Genomic DNA, 14,346 nt, shown 5'->3' on the forward strand with positions numbered 1-14,346 from the left:
AGAATACAATTAGTACTTGGAAACTTGGGAAGACATATGTTAAAGGATGCTTACCTCTTGTAAAAAAAGACTATTATAGAATCATAGAAATTAGAAAAGGAATAGACCTGGTGCTCTCCGTTATATTTTCTGGTACTGCCCCCAGACTAGGATTGCCTTATATTCAGTTGACATTTACTTTATTTTATCTTATTACCCCTGGGCAATGGATAGCCCTTGTGTCCCTCTAAATAATTCATTTTTAACCTTAGGTTCTTAATGCCTTAAAATACTTGTAAATAGTAAAGCTCCTCATCTCCTTGTTGTTAATTAAACATACTGTGCCATATAAATAGTTATTTTAAAAATTATTAGTGGGATAAAGTTTTAAAATTTAGGAAAATTCTTTACCGGTTGGACAGCTTTGAGCTGGGATTCAGACTTCTCTTTCTTCACATTTATTAGGTTTTAATCTCTGGCTCAGCCATGATCATATTCACTAGTTTTCTGTTATTCTGGATCTGGCAATACTGTTAGTGTAATTATTATATTGAACAGTCTCGGAATATATACTCTTGAACCACCAATGTTGGAGAGGACAGGGGTTTCTAGCTGTGTACTATAAATTCAGGCTGGGTTTACTGGGAACCCTGTTTTGGATTTGCCAAAGTTAATTGATCCAGCGATATTTCAGGCAAAACACTTTGGACTCAAAATTGTAATTTTCTGACTAAACTTTATTGTTGGAAAAATTCCAATTAGCTCTGCTCGTTAGGTGAACATAAAGTATCTAGCAGAATGGTGTCATGTTTCCCACTGGGCATTTTAGGAACAATTATAAATAAAATAAAATAAAATAAAATAAAATAAAATAAAATAAAATAAAATAAAATAAAATAAAAAATAAGTGAAATTCACATTACCATCCCTATCCATTTGCAAAATTTCAGCACTCCATGTGCCACCATAATACAACTAAGTATTTTATAACTAGTTGTAATTAAAATACATAATCTAAAAAATGTACTGAAAGAATTTTACACTGAAAATGCATTGAAAGATATTTTAAATAGAGAGGTTATGTAATTGAGCTTCTCATACTGTTATTCAGAAGTGATACAATTTGCATCCTGAAAGTCCTATTATATTTTTTAAAATATTGTTCTATCCAAATTATTCTTTGCAATAAACTGAATTGACTTTGCTTTTACCAGTGAGAGAAAAAACCCATTTTGTGTCAGAAATATCTAGGTATTTAGGAAAATTTCTGTAGTTAGCGTGGCATAACATTAAAGGTATATTCTTTCAAGAATTAAAAAAATAGGGTTTGAGTTGTTTGCAGTAACCTCCAAAACCTCACAATAACTAAAAGCGGCTGGAAAGCATGAAAGACCCTGTGTATGTTATCGGAATCCAGGAGCCATTCTATTCTGTTTAGGTATTATAAGGTGCCATTCAACAGGGATAAAGACATTTCCCATTGATACTTGTGTAGACATTTATATTCATTTATTTCCATAAGCAAAAGCATATGGTAAGATGTTCAGTTATACCAGGTAGCCAAAAGCACTGGATGTTTCACAAGTATAGGCTGCAATTTTGTTATATCCCTGACTTTCTTAACAAAACATTATATTTTGCTGTTTCTTCTTAAAACTACCTTCTGTCAGCTCACTTCTGGAGCAATACTACCTCATAACTTTTGTACAAGTTTGGCCAGTGTTGTGGAGTATGAATTTTTAAATGCTTAAAAGGTTAAAGTCTGAAGGTCCATTCACCCCTTAGTTTTTATAGGTTCAACTGAGGTTCAGGTTGGCAAACAGACCATTCTATGGGCCTTCTATGCTGAGTGTCTTTTACCCCCATCACTACTGAATAGTACAAAAGGCTCAGTTTTAACAAAGTGACTCACCCCAAATAGAATTTTACCACATGAATAGCCCAATGGATTGCAACTGGAATTGAATCAACAAGAACACAGTAATGGTATGTCTACACTACAAAGTTAATTTGAACTAACAGCCGTTAGTTCGAATTAACTTTAATAGGCGCTACACATGCAAACCACTAGTTGGAACTTAATTCGAACTGGCGGAGCGCTTAATTCGAAGTAGGTAAATCTCATTCTACGAGGACTAACGCCTAGTTTGAATTAAGTAGTTCGAATTAAGGGCTGTGTAGCCACTTAATTTGAACTAGTGGGAGGCTAGCCTTTCCCAGCTTGCCCTGGTAGCCACTCTGGGCACAACCAGGGAAATTCTTCTGCCCCTCTCCCAGCCCCGGAGCCCTTAAAGTGGCACGGTCTGGCTACGGTGCCCGTGCTAGGTGCAAGCCTGCCAGCACCCAGTCAGCAGACCCTGCACCTGACAGGGCATGAGCCAGCCACCCGCTGCCACCCAGCCTTCCGCCTCTTCCCAGGACTAGGCTGGTGGCTCCCAGGAGCCTGCCCGGGGCAGCAAGAGGTGGGCACCCGCCTGGTCTAGTGCGGAGATCGTGGACCTCATCCAGGTTTGAGGGGAGGCCTCCAACGTCCACGACTTCCGCACTAAGCACAGGAAAGTGGCCATCGAGGGCAGGATAGCTGCCAGCCTGGCCACCAAAGGCCACATGCGAACCCAGGAGCAGGTTTGCATGAAAAATCAAGGTGGTCCAGTGAGACTCCTGACCCTGAGCCCTGAGTTTAGAACATAAGGACATAAGAATGGCTGTACTGGATCAGACCAAAAGTCCATCTAGCCCAGTAGCCTGTCTGCCAACAGCGGCCAACACCAGCTACCCCGGAGGGGATGGACCGAAGACAATGACCAAGCCATTTGTCTCGTGCCATCCATCTCCAGCCTTCCACAAACAGGCCAGGGACACCGTTCCTACCCCCTGGCTAATAGCACTCCATGTACCCAACCTCCATGACTTTATCTAACTTCTCTTTAAACTCTGTTCTAGTTCTAGCCTTCACAGCCTCCTGTGGCAAGGAGTTCCACAGGTTGACTCTTTGCTTTGTGAAGAAGAACGTTCTGTTATTAGTTTGAAGCCTGCTACCCATTCATTTCATTTGGTGTCCTCTAGTCCTTCTATTATGGGAACTAATGAAGAACTTTTCTTTATGCACCCTCTCCACACCACTTATGATTTTATAGACCTCTATCATATCCCCCCTCAGTCTCCTCTTTTCCAGACTGTAAAGTTCCGGTCACTTTAGCCTCTCCTCATATGGGACCGGTTCCAAACCCCGGGATCATTTTAGTTGCCCTTTTCTGAACCCTTTCCAAGGCCAAAATATCTTTTCTGGGGTGAGGAGATCACATCTGTACACAGTACTGAAGATGTGGGCGTACCATAGTTTTATACTTCCCCTCCTCCTTCTTCCCCTGGCTTCCCCATTCCAGCTCCCTCCTCCCAGGTTTCCCCCTGCCCTCTCCCACCCTCTCTCTTCCCCGCTCCCACCTCCTTTTCCCAGTCTCACCAGAGGTTAATCCCCCACCCCACCCCCAGTTTTGTTAAATAAAGAGAGTTTCTATTTTTGAACACACGTGTCCTTTATTTTTTACATCAGGCAGGGGGGCTAGGGAGGGGTAAGTGGAAGGAGGTGAGGGAGGAATGGGTATGAGCCCCCAATGGGGAGGACTGGGGTGGCTCTGCAGGCTCCTAGGGGTGGAAGCTGTCCTGCAGGGTCTCCTGGATCCTGACAGCCCCCCGATTGACCCCCCGGATGGCAGCCTGCAGCAAGTGCAGCCGGGCTGATGGCTGAGTGCTGTGATGTGCCGAGTGTGGGAACTCAGGGCACTCCAAGACAGGACTGCTTTACTGTCCCTCATTGAGGTAGACAAGCAAGCGGGGAACCCTGAGAACTGTCTGTCCAGGATGGGGGTTGGGTACCTTTAAGCACAGCCCTCGGCTAGCCTAAGGCAGCAGCTCCACACTAAGTCGTAACCTGATGCCCTGCCGGCACTGCTTCCGGCCATCCTTAACTTTGGTTCAGGGTCCACTCAATGTGGACATGCTAGTTTGAATTAGCAAAATGCTAATTCAAACTAGTTTTTAAGTCTAGATGCACTAATTTGAACTAAGTTAGTTCGGATTAGTGCTGTAGTGTAGACATACCCTAAGATATTACTCAGGGTGAGTGAGCTGGCAGGGTGTGCTCATAAATGATTTTCAACAATTATTGCTTTAGTCATAATTTGCTACAACAAACACCTTAATCATTTTTGGCATGACATACGTGCAGCCTGAAGCTGAAGTGCAATAATTCTGTATTATCTATTATTTTGGCTTGTCTATTAATAAAATAACGATATTGGGGGCCAAGCAGTTACCTGTCTAGTTCAGGACCCTAATTTGACAGTCTCATTCCTGCTTTTCCTTCTTCAGTTGACTTAAATCTGTAGAACCTATCCTACCTTATTTTTCAACATTACAAGCCAAAAGCACGTCCCATTATGAGAGAGTGTACTGGGCCCTTGTGGCCACTGCTGGAGGCCCTGGTTACAAGTACATCCCATTCTGGCAGTGACAGGAAAGAAGCATCAAAGTTGCATCCTCCAAGCCTGCCTAGAGACACCTCAGGGAAGTGGCCAATGGGAACTTAGAAGGCTAATATCAAAGGAGCTGCAGGACCATAGCAGGTCAGTTCCTTTATGGGACCTGAGAGGCAAGGACGGGTGCTCCTTTGTGGCCACAGCATGATAACTAGAGGTGGGTTGGGGTTTTTTTCTGACTGGTTTTAGGAGACAAACCCTTAACCATGAGATAAAAGTGATGCTAAAGGGATCAGAATGGAAGAAGCCCAGAGAAGCAGCAACAATCAACTGAATCAAGCAGGGCATGGGTTCTGTTTATAGGATCCCTGGGTTGAACCCGAAGTAATGGGCTGACGTGTTCTTCTACTACTTCACATAAAATAACATAACCCCCCCAAAGGTGGCAGAAGTTATTTGGAAGCCAGAACAAACGGTTGAGTTTAAAGGGCACAGAAATAGATTGAAGATCTGAGAAAGGACAATGAGCCTTTTATTTGCTACAGTCTTTCATAACTTGGAAGGGGGTCATTCTGACCTTGTAATTGGGCCAGATGCCCAGACTGCTGAAGACCCGCCAGGGTCAATCAGTAGCCTGTAGTTGGCACCAGGGGTAAGAAAAAAAAACTGGGTTCCACATCCAGCAGCCCCATTTTACCCATCTGGAAACATTTATCCCTCTCAGATTAATGTAGCTGGTCACCTCATTCAAAAGCTAATTACTGTATTAAGAACAATAGACTCTTCCCTCAAGCCCCCTCATTAGAAGAGCAATGCTTTGGGTTGGTTAGGCTAGTGTTAAAACCAGAGACTTTGGATCACTGACCCAAGAATGGTATGATTAGAAACCAAATTGCTCAATGTAATGTCTATATCTGAAGGCCTACTTATTACTGGAAATACCAATAATCAGTAGCCTGTTAAATTGGGACTTTTAATAAGATGTTAGACTAGGATGCAGCTCTTAGTTTCTCTTCACTGCTCTCATTCCCACTTCAGCCAAGAACACTTTTACAAATGGCGAGTGCAGAGTCCTCAAGAGCCCTTGAGAAGTTCCTGGAAAATATGATTTGTAGTACATGGCAGATTCCATGCATAAAATTTCTTGACTGATTACAGACAGCTTTCATTGGACACATTTTCTTCATCAAATAGCTCTTTGAGAAGAAAAAATAGAAGGGGAGAAGGCTGTAAAAGGGCAATATACTTCCAGTACTCTTGAGCAGTTTGTTCTAAGCAAAGGGGTCTGTTACCTTTTAGGAGTGACTGGTTTACTGACTGTTAATGCTTTAAAAATGAGATGAAATCAGGTGTATAGTCTTTATTGCAAGAAAGATATATGCCCCTGTGCATGCCAGTGGTTTGGAATCTTAATCTCTGAAGACATAACATTGATATATGTTATGTTGCCAAACAGCACAGTGAGTGTTTAAAATGCTGTGGACAGCCCTATAGCCTCCCCACGATACAATCTAAGATTAGATTGTAACTCAGTGACTGAATCCTTTCCCAAATCCTGCATAGAATATTAAAGCTCAGGCCATTTACTCTAATATTTTGCTGGGTTTTTTTCTTTTTGCCATAGAAACAAGAAAGCCCACAGAATAGGGATGTACACAGTTGCCAGCATGAGAGCCTATCACCCACATCAGACAATTTCACTATAATACAATGTCATGATTTCTATGTTGACGGAAGCTTAAGGCTGTGCAAAAGAATCTGTTTAGCAACCATGTCTATGGTAACATAATTGATCACAGAGCTTCAAGCCTCAACTGATATATTAACCAAATATCTATGCATGTGCTTTTCCTCTGTCCTTGATCTAGGTCAGATTAATTTTTCTGGACATGACCCCGTCACTGTACAGCACAAAACAGCTCCACATGATGTCAGTTATATAGACCTTGGCGTATTCAATCCTATAGGAAACATATACAAATTATTTGCTTTTATTAAACATACAGAAAAAGGAAAATAATCAAAACACTTGAAATATTAAATAGCAAGTAAGATTCATCTTAACAATATTCCTTCTTTGTTTTCTTTCTAGCTGTAGAGATATTGCAGAAAGAAGAATAACTCTTCCTGGCAGTCTTTCAGTGGTATTAATGGTGGTATTAACTATCCTTTCTGAAGGGATGGAGGGACAAAATAAGTTAGTTAAAGTTGACTGGATCTTCTTGTTGCTGTTGTTGTTAGAGTCACATTTCCTTGAAGTCAAAGCAGGATGTATACACAAAAAGGGACAGAAAAGGGGAGCAAAAATAGAAAATACAACCTCTGCATCTGGAGCTGGCTTGTAGTCTCATAAAAGGGAAACATGATCTGTTCAGTCACTATGAAAACATCTCAACTGGCACCAGCATCAGGCTACATTTAGGGCTTTTTAGTTTCCTCATGGGGTCATAGTAGTGCTCCAAAATACTGAATTGTCATTGCTGGCTAAGCCAGACTGAAACAGAAGACAAAGAGAGAGATAGGAAAGAGAAGATACAAGGTTGAGGGGGGCAGGGGGAGAAGGAGACACACATAAGAGGGAAGTTGAGAACATGAATCCAAGTGTCTGGGCTGTTTCCCATTCTGTCACTGAGTACAGAAGATGGGGGTCTGCAAGATGGGGGTCAATATCTTGCCTCTATAAGCTCTGCTTACATAAACTCCCCAGAGTCACAGATTCACTGACTTTGGAAGGTAGTTGCCACCACCAAATGAAAAGAAAAAGTCCCCTTTCTTCTTGAACCCAGGAAGGAAGCACTAGGACTTCTTCCAGAAGGGTACCCCCATGCTTTTTTTTAAAAAACCACAAGAGAACTTGGAAAGAAAGAGAAACCAAACCGCAGTCTCTGGTAGCTGACCTCTCAGTCTTAGGCATGCAAACACAGCCACAGACCTCCTGTTTCCTTCCAAGACACAAGAATCAAATCATCAGCTTAAAAAAGGTGATGTTATTAATAAAAACAAAAAGATATACTTGATGAAGCATATTTGGTTGCTAGGTGTTACAGAGCAACTAAGAAAGGAGAAGATTAAAACACAGAAAAATATTCCTAGGCATGGCTTAAATAATGGAAGGGGGGGGAAGCACATGGATTTTACAAAGAGACCGTTTACCAAACAGCAAAATAAAGAAAAATAGCCTGATTGTGACTAAATACGTGCTTTTCCTCTAATCACGATCTATGCTGAGCTGTACTTCAAGGCCCAGTTTACTGCCATGTCCAATATTTTGTATAGGCATGACAATTGTGATTACTGCATCTGCTCCCTCCAGCCCTTAACTTAGAATTTCTACGCACAAAGTGAGAGTCTACACTGCACCATAGGTTGAAATAAGATATGCAATTTGAGCTACCAAATTGTGTATCTTATAAGATAGTGCCAAATTTCAAAATAACCCACTATTCCAAAACATCTCTTACTCCTCGTGGAATGAGGTTTACAGGGACATCGGAATAGCAAGCCCGTTATATTTTGAAATAATGGGCTTGCTGTTAAGAGGTGAGATAAGTGTTTTGGTATACAGGAGGTATCCCAAAATAGCGCTGCAGTGCAGACATAGCCAAAGAGAGCAGGCAAGGTATCTATACGTAATTTAAATTTCAGTACTTTATCCCATTAGTTCTTCTGTTCCCCTTCCAACACCCTTGCTAGCTACCTAAGTTTTACCCTTTAGTCATCAGGTGCTGGCCAGCACTCCTCCCATCCATCACACCCAAGTCTCATAAATATTACTCTTTTCAATCTATCCATCTTCCCCTGGTGTCAGAATTCCCCTCTTTCTACCGACTGGTAGAGCATTGCAAATCCGGGTATATTCACTTTATATCCATGGGTACATGCATGCCTGAATGTGGATGCAGATATCCCTGGCTCATTTTTGCATGTGAGGATGCAAATTTTGTATTTAAAACTGTGAAATTTGTGGATATCCACATTATATCTGCAGGCATGTGGCTATGGATATCCATGGCTCATTTTTGAGGCTATAGATGTGGATGCAGATACAAAATTTTGTATCTGTGCACGGCTCTACTGACCGGGTTGAAGGATATGATATTTTGCTCACCAATTAGGTCTAATGTCCAACCACGCCAATTTTGAACCATTACTCTCCAATTTCATCTGCCTCTTGTTTACCAAACACACATCTCAAAGTCCTTGGTCTCAGTGGATCCTTTTGTTTGATTTAAGTCAGTCTGTCACCTTTCTGTACCTTTTTCCAAAAATATTCATATAACAATATGAATTGCTCTTCTTTAAAGTACTTTCCACTGTAAACATGTAAAAACAGCTTCATGCTATGATTAACACAACATATTGCATTGTCAGAGCTTCCTTTCTCCTCTTACCATTCTTCCCTACCCTTTCATATCTTCCATCTGCCTATGCCTTAAGTCAGTGGTGGGCTGCCAACATTTTAATAAAGACTCTCAAATATTTTCCAACTTCCTTGGAAATAAATCTGACATTCTGTAAACAAAATACTCTTCCCACTCCTCAAAAAATACCACTTTTAAATTCCATTTACTGATCTTCTACCCAATAAAATGTGGCAATTCCATATTCTTCCTCCACCAAACAACTGCATCAGTGCTTTCACCCGTACCCATAACGATCTGTCCCTTTAACATACCATGTTTTCCTCTCCCTTGAATCTTCCTTCTTTTATGTAAGGACCCCAATCAGGTCTTTCACCCCGTCACTGTACAAGCATCACAGAGAAAATCCCTGTCCCCAGAGATCTCAGAGTCAGGGTTTTAGGCAACACACAACCAGAGAATAAATTGACAGGGAAAAGCAGAGACCAGTGCATTTACTTGAACTCACTATCAGCAAAAGACCAACAAAAGACATTTCAAAGGCTCCCCTCTGAGGCAGCTGTTCCTCAAAACATGTTGATTGTAGCATGCAGCTGTCCTGAAGCTTCTAGTTGGGTTAGTCTGGTAGAGAGCGTATCCCCTTTGGTAGTGGAATGGGTGTTTTCAGGTGGGTTGGGGATTTATGTCCTTGGTTCTTGAGGTGGGAAATTTTGATCCCCATGTGGTATAGGGATCGAGTTGGGAAAGCAGGTCTCCCATGACTGTTAAAGATATTAGGTTGGGGGTAACTGTACCAGGATGCTGTGGAGAGCTCAGTAAGCAAAAAAGCCTCTGCAGGCTGATATGAGAAGTCAGGCAGGAAAATGGGTTTCTCTACCTCTGTGGTTCTCAACTGGTGGTCCATGGTGACTTTTTCAGTGGTCCACAGGAACATTGTCTGAAGTCACATGGCATGAGCAGGCACTGCTGTTAGGCTGTTTTACGCTGTGTTCACAAGCACGCAGCGTGTCTTCCATAGCGTCACCTGCAGGAGGAATTCTTTGATCTGAAAAATGATTTTGTGGCTCAATACATGTACCAGCAGTCTACCATAGAGAAATTTTGGGCCAGCATGACCGGGAGTTACCCAAATTTGTCAGCACATGCAGTCAGATTTCTTTTGCCATTTGCATCAACTTATGTGTGTGAGACTGGATTTTTGTGTTTGTTGCATGTTAAGTCCAAACAGAGGAATCGGGTTGCAGTGGAAAGCGATATTCATTGTGCATTATCAAGTACCACTCCAAACATTGAAAAAGCTTGTCAGTGAGAAGATAATCCAAAAATCTGTTAGTAAGAAATAAATTTCAATCCAAAATGTTTGTTGTCTGCTTTTTTTTTTATCATGTCTCAAAAAGGAGGTGGTCAATTAAATTTTTTTGATTGGCCTGGTGGTCTGTGGACTGAAACGAGTTGAGAACAACTGCTCTAGCTGGTGTGGGCAAGATGATCATCAGTGACATCAGTGATAGTGGTCAGGTTGGGGAGTGAGTATCTTCAAGAGCAGTGGCTCTCAATCTTTCATTACAACTGTACCCCTTTCAGGAGTGATTTTCTTGGGTACAACCAAGTTTCATCTCACTTTAAAATGACTTGCTGGCAAAAACCAGACATAAAAATTCAAAAAGTGTTACAGCACACAATCTCTGAAAAATGTCTAACTTTCTCATTTTTATTATACAGGCAGTCCCCGGGTTACGTACAAGATAGGGACTGTAGGTTTGTTCTTAAGTTGAATCTGTATGTAAGTCGGAACTGGCGTCCAGATTCAGACACTGCTGAAACTGACCGCCAGTTCTGACTTACATACAGAATCAACTTAAGAACCCCAGGCGTCCCCAAGTCAGCTGCTGCTGAAACTGATCAGCAGCTGATTCCAGGAAGCCCGGGGCAGAGCAACTCTGCCTCGGGCTTCCTGTAGTCAGCGCTGGTCAGTTTCAGCAGAAGCTGACTTGGGGACGCCTGGGGCAGAGCAGCTGGGGTGCTGCTGGGTTGCTCCAGTAGCGCCGCTCCTGGTGCTACAGGACCAACCCAGCAGCACCCCATCTGCTCTGCCCCAGGCGTCCTGATTCAGCCACTGCTGAAACTGACCAGCAGCGGCTGAATCAGGACCTGGGGCAGAGCAGCTGGGGTGCTGCCGGGTTGGTCCAGTAGTGCCCAGAGCGGGCGCTACAGGACCAATCGGCAGCGCCCCAGCTGCTCTGCCCCAGAGTCCAAAACAAAAGCCTGGTCTGCTGGGGGGGGGGGGGGGAGCACACTAGCTGCGCTCCCCCCCCCCCCAGCAGACCAGGGACACGGGGAGCAGAGCCGCAGCGGCAGCGGGGTGCCGCGCCTCTGAGGCTTTGCTCTGGCAAAGCCTCAGAGGCGAGGGACCCCGCAGCGGCTGCGGCTTCAGTCCGGGAGCCTGTGGTCTGCTGGGGATGGTCCCCAGCAGACCACAGGCACCCAGATTGAAGCGGCAGCAGCGGCGGTTCTCCGCGCCTCTGAGGCTTTGCTCTGGCAAAGCCTCAGAGGCGCGGGACCCCCCTGCGGCTGCGGCTTCAGTCCGGGAGCCTGTGGTCTGCTGGGGACGGTCCCCAGCAGACCACAGGCACCCAGATTGAAGCGGTAGCAGCGGCGGTTCCCCGCGCCTCTGAGGCTTTGCTCTGGCAAAGCCTCAGAAGCGCGGGAACCCGCCCGGTGCCCCTGGTCTGCTGGAGACGGTCTCCAGCAGACCAGGGGCACCGGAGCAGCTTACGAACGGGGCTTTCTCGCCCGACTTTCGGGGCGAGAAAGCGCCGTTCGTAAGTGCGGATCCGACGTAAGTCGGATCCGCGTAAGTCGGGGACTACCTGTATAATTATAAAATAAATCAATTAGAATATAAATACTGTGCTCATAATTTCAGCGGATAGCATATAGAACAGGTATAAACCCGTCTCTGTCTATATGAAATTTTAGTTTGGGCTGACTTCACTAGTACTTTTTATGTAACCTCTTACAAAGCTAGGCAAATATCAAGATGAACTGAGGTACCTCCTTGAAGATCACTGCATAGCTACCGGAGTACATATACGCCTCATTGAGAGCAACTGCCCTAGATAGTGTGTGGGGCAAGGGTTGGTGTCCATAGTAGTTAAAAGGTCAAGCCTGATCATATCTGATCTCTCAATAGTAGTGGTGTTGGCGGAAATGCATAGATTATTCCCTTCATACAAGATCAGAGAAAGGCATCTTCCAGAGACAGATAACCTAGCCCTCCTCTTGAGCAAAGCAGATGACACTTTTTGTTCCTGGAAGCAATAAAGGGGTCCACCTCTGGGAGACCCTAATTTTGCAATATATCATAGAGAATGTGAATGTCCAATTTCTATCCATAGTCCTTAAGACAAGGATCCTGAGCCTGAAGGTCTCCCATAGTAAGTAAAATGAGATAGGAGAATATGGTTCAGTCCTGGAGATCTACTTGCAAGAAGTCCAGTTCAATTTTCTACAATTCTAGGCAGCCAAAATATTATTTCAGTCTAAGCCAGATCTAACAACACAGTGCTCCAGATAAAAAGAAAACCCATTGCCCTGTGAAATATTTTAATAATGGTTTACAATGATACTACATAAATAGACCAAAAGCTAGATGCCACAGCACATTAAATACAACACTTCATTATTTAATCTTTTATTCAAGGATCGTTTGTAACATTTAGCTGATTAAGGGCTCTGGCTATCCCGTAAAGTGGAGTTATTCCCATTGTACAAATGGGGATGTGAAGAAGCTATTGACTATCCTTTTAAGTGCCCACTCACATGAGATGACTACATTTTTGACCCACTTACTTAAAGCACTCACAAAGGCCCAGAACCTGCCAAGCCCTTTTGTCTTCAGTTGCCCGTGTGGATGATTAGTACTTCTAGTGTTCCTACAGGATTTTCAGGTTAGGTCCCCAAACATAGAGCTACCCAGGATTATTGACTACCTGTAATAATATAAGTCTAAATGGCTATCATATAGCAACTTAGGGGTACAGCCATGATCAAATCCAGGTCTCTTGCTGACCAATATTCTGTTCTCATCACCACCACATTATATCTCCTCCCAGGTACTTAAAAAAAAAGCCACAGAAATTAAGTCTACAAATGGATTCTTGTCAGGAGAAAAAAAAGACCTAAACTAAAAAAACAAATTATGCACATTTTACATCCCACAGAAGTTCAGCATTTTATTTTTCTAAGTCTGAATTAACTCAGAAAGCAGTTAATTTCCAACTTCAAAGGTTTCCTCTTGTTTTGAAGACAATAAATATGCAGCAAATATCTCACAGCAACAACAAGCTGATTAGACGTAAATTTCAGCAAGAGTAGTTGCTTGTCAGAAATAAATTACTGTTGCAGAAGGTCATGTCTGGTTTTATTTTTGGGAAGAGTGAGGGACCAAAATCACACATTTCTGCAGAAGAATGTTTCCCTGTGTTTTAAAGCTTCTTTAAAATTGTTCACACAACACAATGTTGCCAGCAGTTCAAAGGACAGAAGAATTATTCCTACCTGCTACAGTGACTTTAGCTGTCCGACTGATGATAGCCCCAATGCCTTCTAAAGAAGCTTCGCACTGGTAGAGACCCTCATCTGGTTTATGGTGCCTGGAATGGACTATGCTTTGAATAAAGAGGGAACCATTGGCCAGCTGCTGTCTCCTTTCATCCACTGCCAGGTTTAAGAAGACTGCATCTTTCTTCCACTTAATGACAGGAATTCCTTGATCGGACTCCACTGAGCAATTCAGCAGTACATTACTTCCACGCATGGTGACAGCATCTGAAGGCTCAGTCAGGAACCGCAATGATGTAAAACCCTGAACTTGTGAACCTAAAATAAGAAAAGCTCAGTTACTCACTCATGTACAGGGAGATAGATGCCAGTTCTGGTGCATTAACTCATTGAAGAGTATGAACACAAAATCCCAGAAGACACATTGGGTGCCTGGCAAACATTCAGAGAATTAATTTAATTAAAAATAGAATGTCTCAGCAAATTGGCTAAAGTAAGACCAAGATGAATGCCATCAGTTCAAATATAATTTTTACAGAAAGGAGACTAGCATGTAAACAAAGCTAAATATACACCACCACCCCCGCATATGCCTCAAAATAAGTGCCAATGTGTTGAATTTCCAGTTGTGCGAGAGATCAGTACAAAGTGAATTCACCATTTCAGAATCATTTGGATGGTTTAAACGGAATTTACTCTTATTGGTTCATAGGGCTTGTGCTGGTGTAACCATCTGCAGGTGAATTTGAACCGGGACCTCTGGAGCTTAGTGTAGGAGCCTCTGCAGTTTGGACTATAAAGCCAGCTGCCTCTCAGGTTAACAATGAGTGAGCTCTACAGCTCTCTCACTCTAAGAAGTCTAAGCGCCACTACATGGGACAGTGAACCACACCCACTGGGTGTGTGGGTTATACTGGATCCCTGAAAAGAGCTGGATTTCACCTGAGCCACTTGCAAATAGCACT

At 43.1% G+C, this 14,346-nt stretch overlaps 1 protein-coding gene across 4 annotated transcripts in view; it reads right to left on the reverse strand.

Moving 5' to 3' along the window:
- DCC (DCC netrin 1 receptor) overlaps nt 1–14,346 on the reverse strand; it is a 999,406-nt gene that overhangs the window by 645,930 nt on the left and 339,130 nt on the right. For all 4 annotated transcript variants that reach the window (XM_075932654.2, XM_075932652.2, XM_075932653.2 and 1 more), the window contains exon 2: nt 13,379–13,699. In XM_075932654.2, the coding sequence (XP_075788769.2) occupies nt 13,379–13,699 (321 nt within the window). The remainder of the gene's footprint in view (nt 1–13,378; nt 13,700–14,346) is intronic.

This window comes from Pelodiscus sinensis, chromosome 6, assembly GCF_052426305.1.
Source record: "Pelodiscus sinensis isolate ZL-2025 chromosome 6, ASM5242630v1, whole genome shotgun sequence".
NCBI classification, from domain to species: Eukaryota; Metazoa; Chordata; order Testudines; family Trionychidae; genus Pelodiscus; species Pelodiscus sinensis.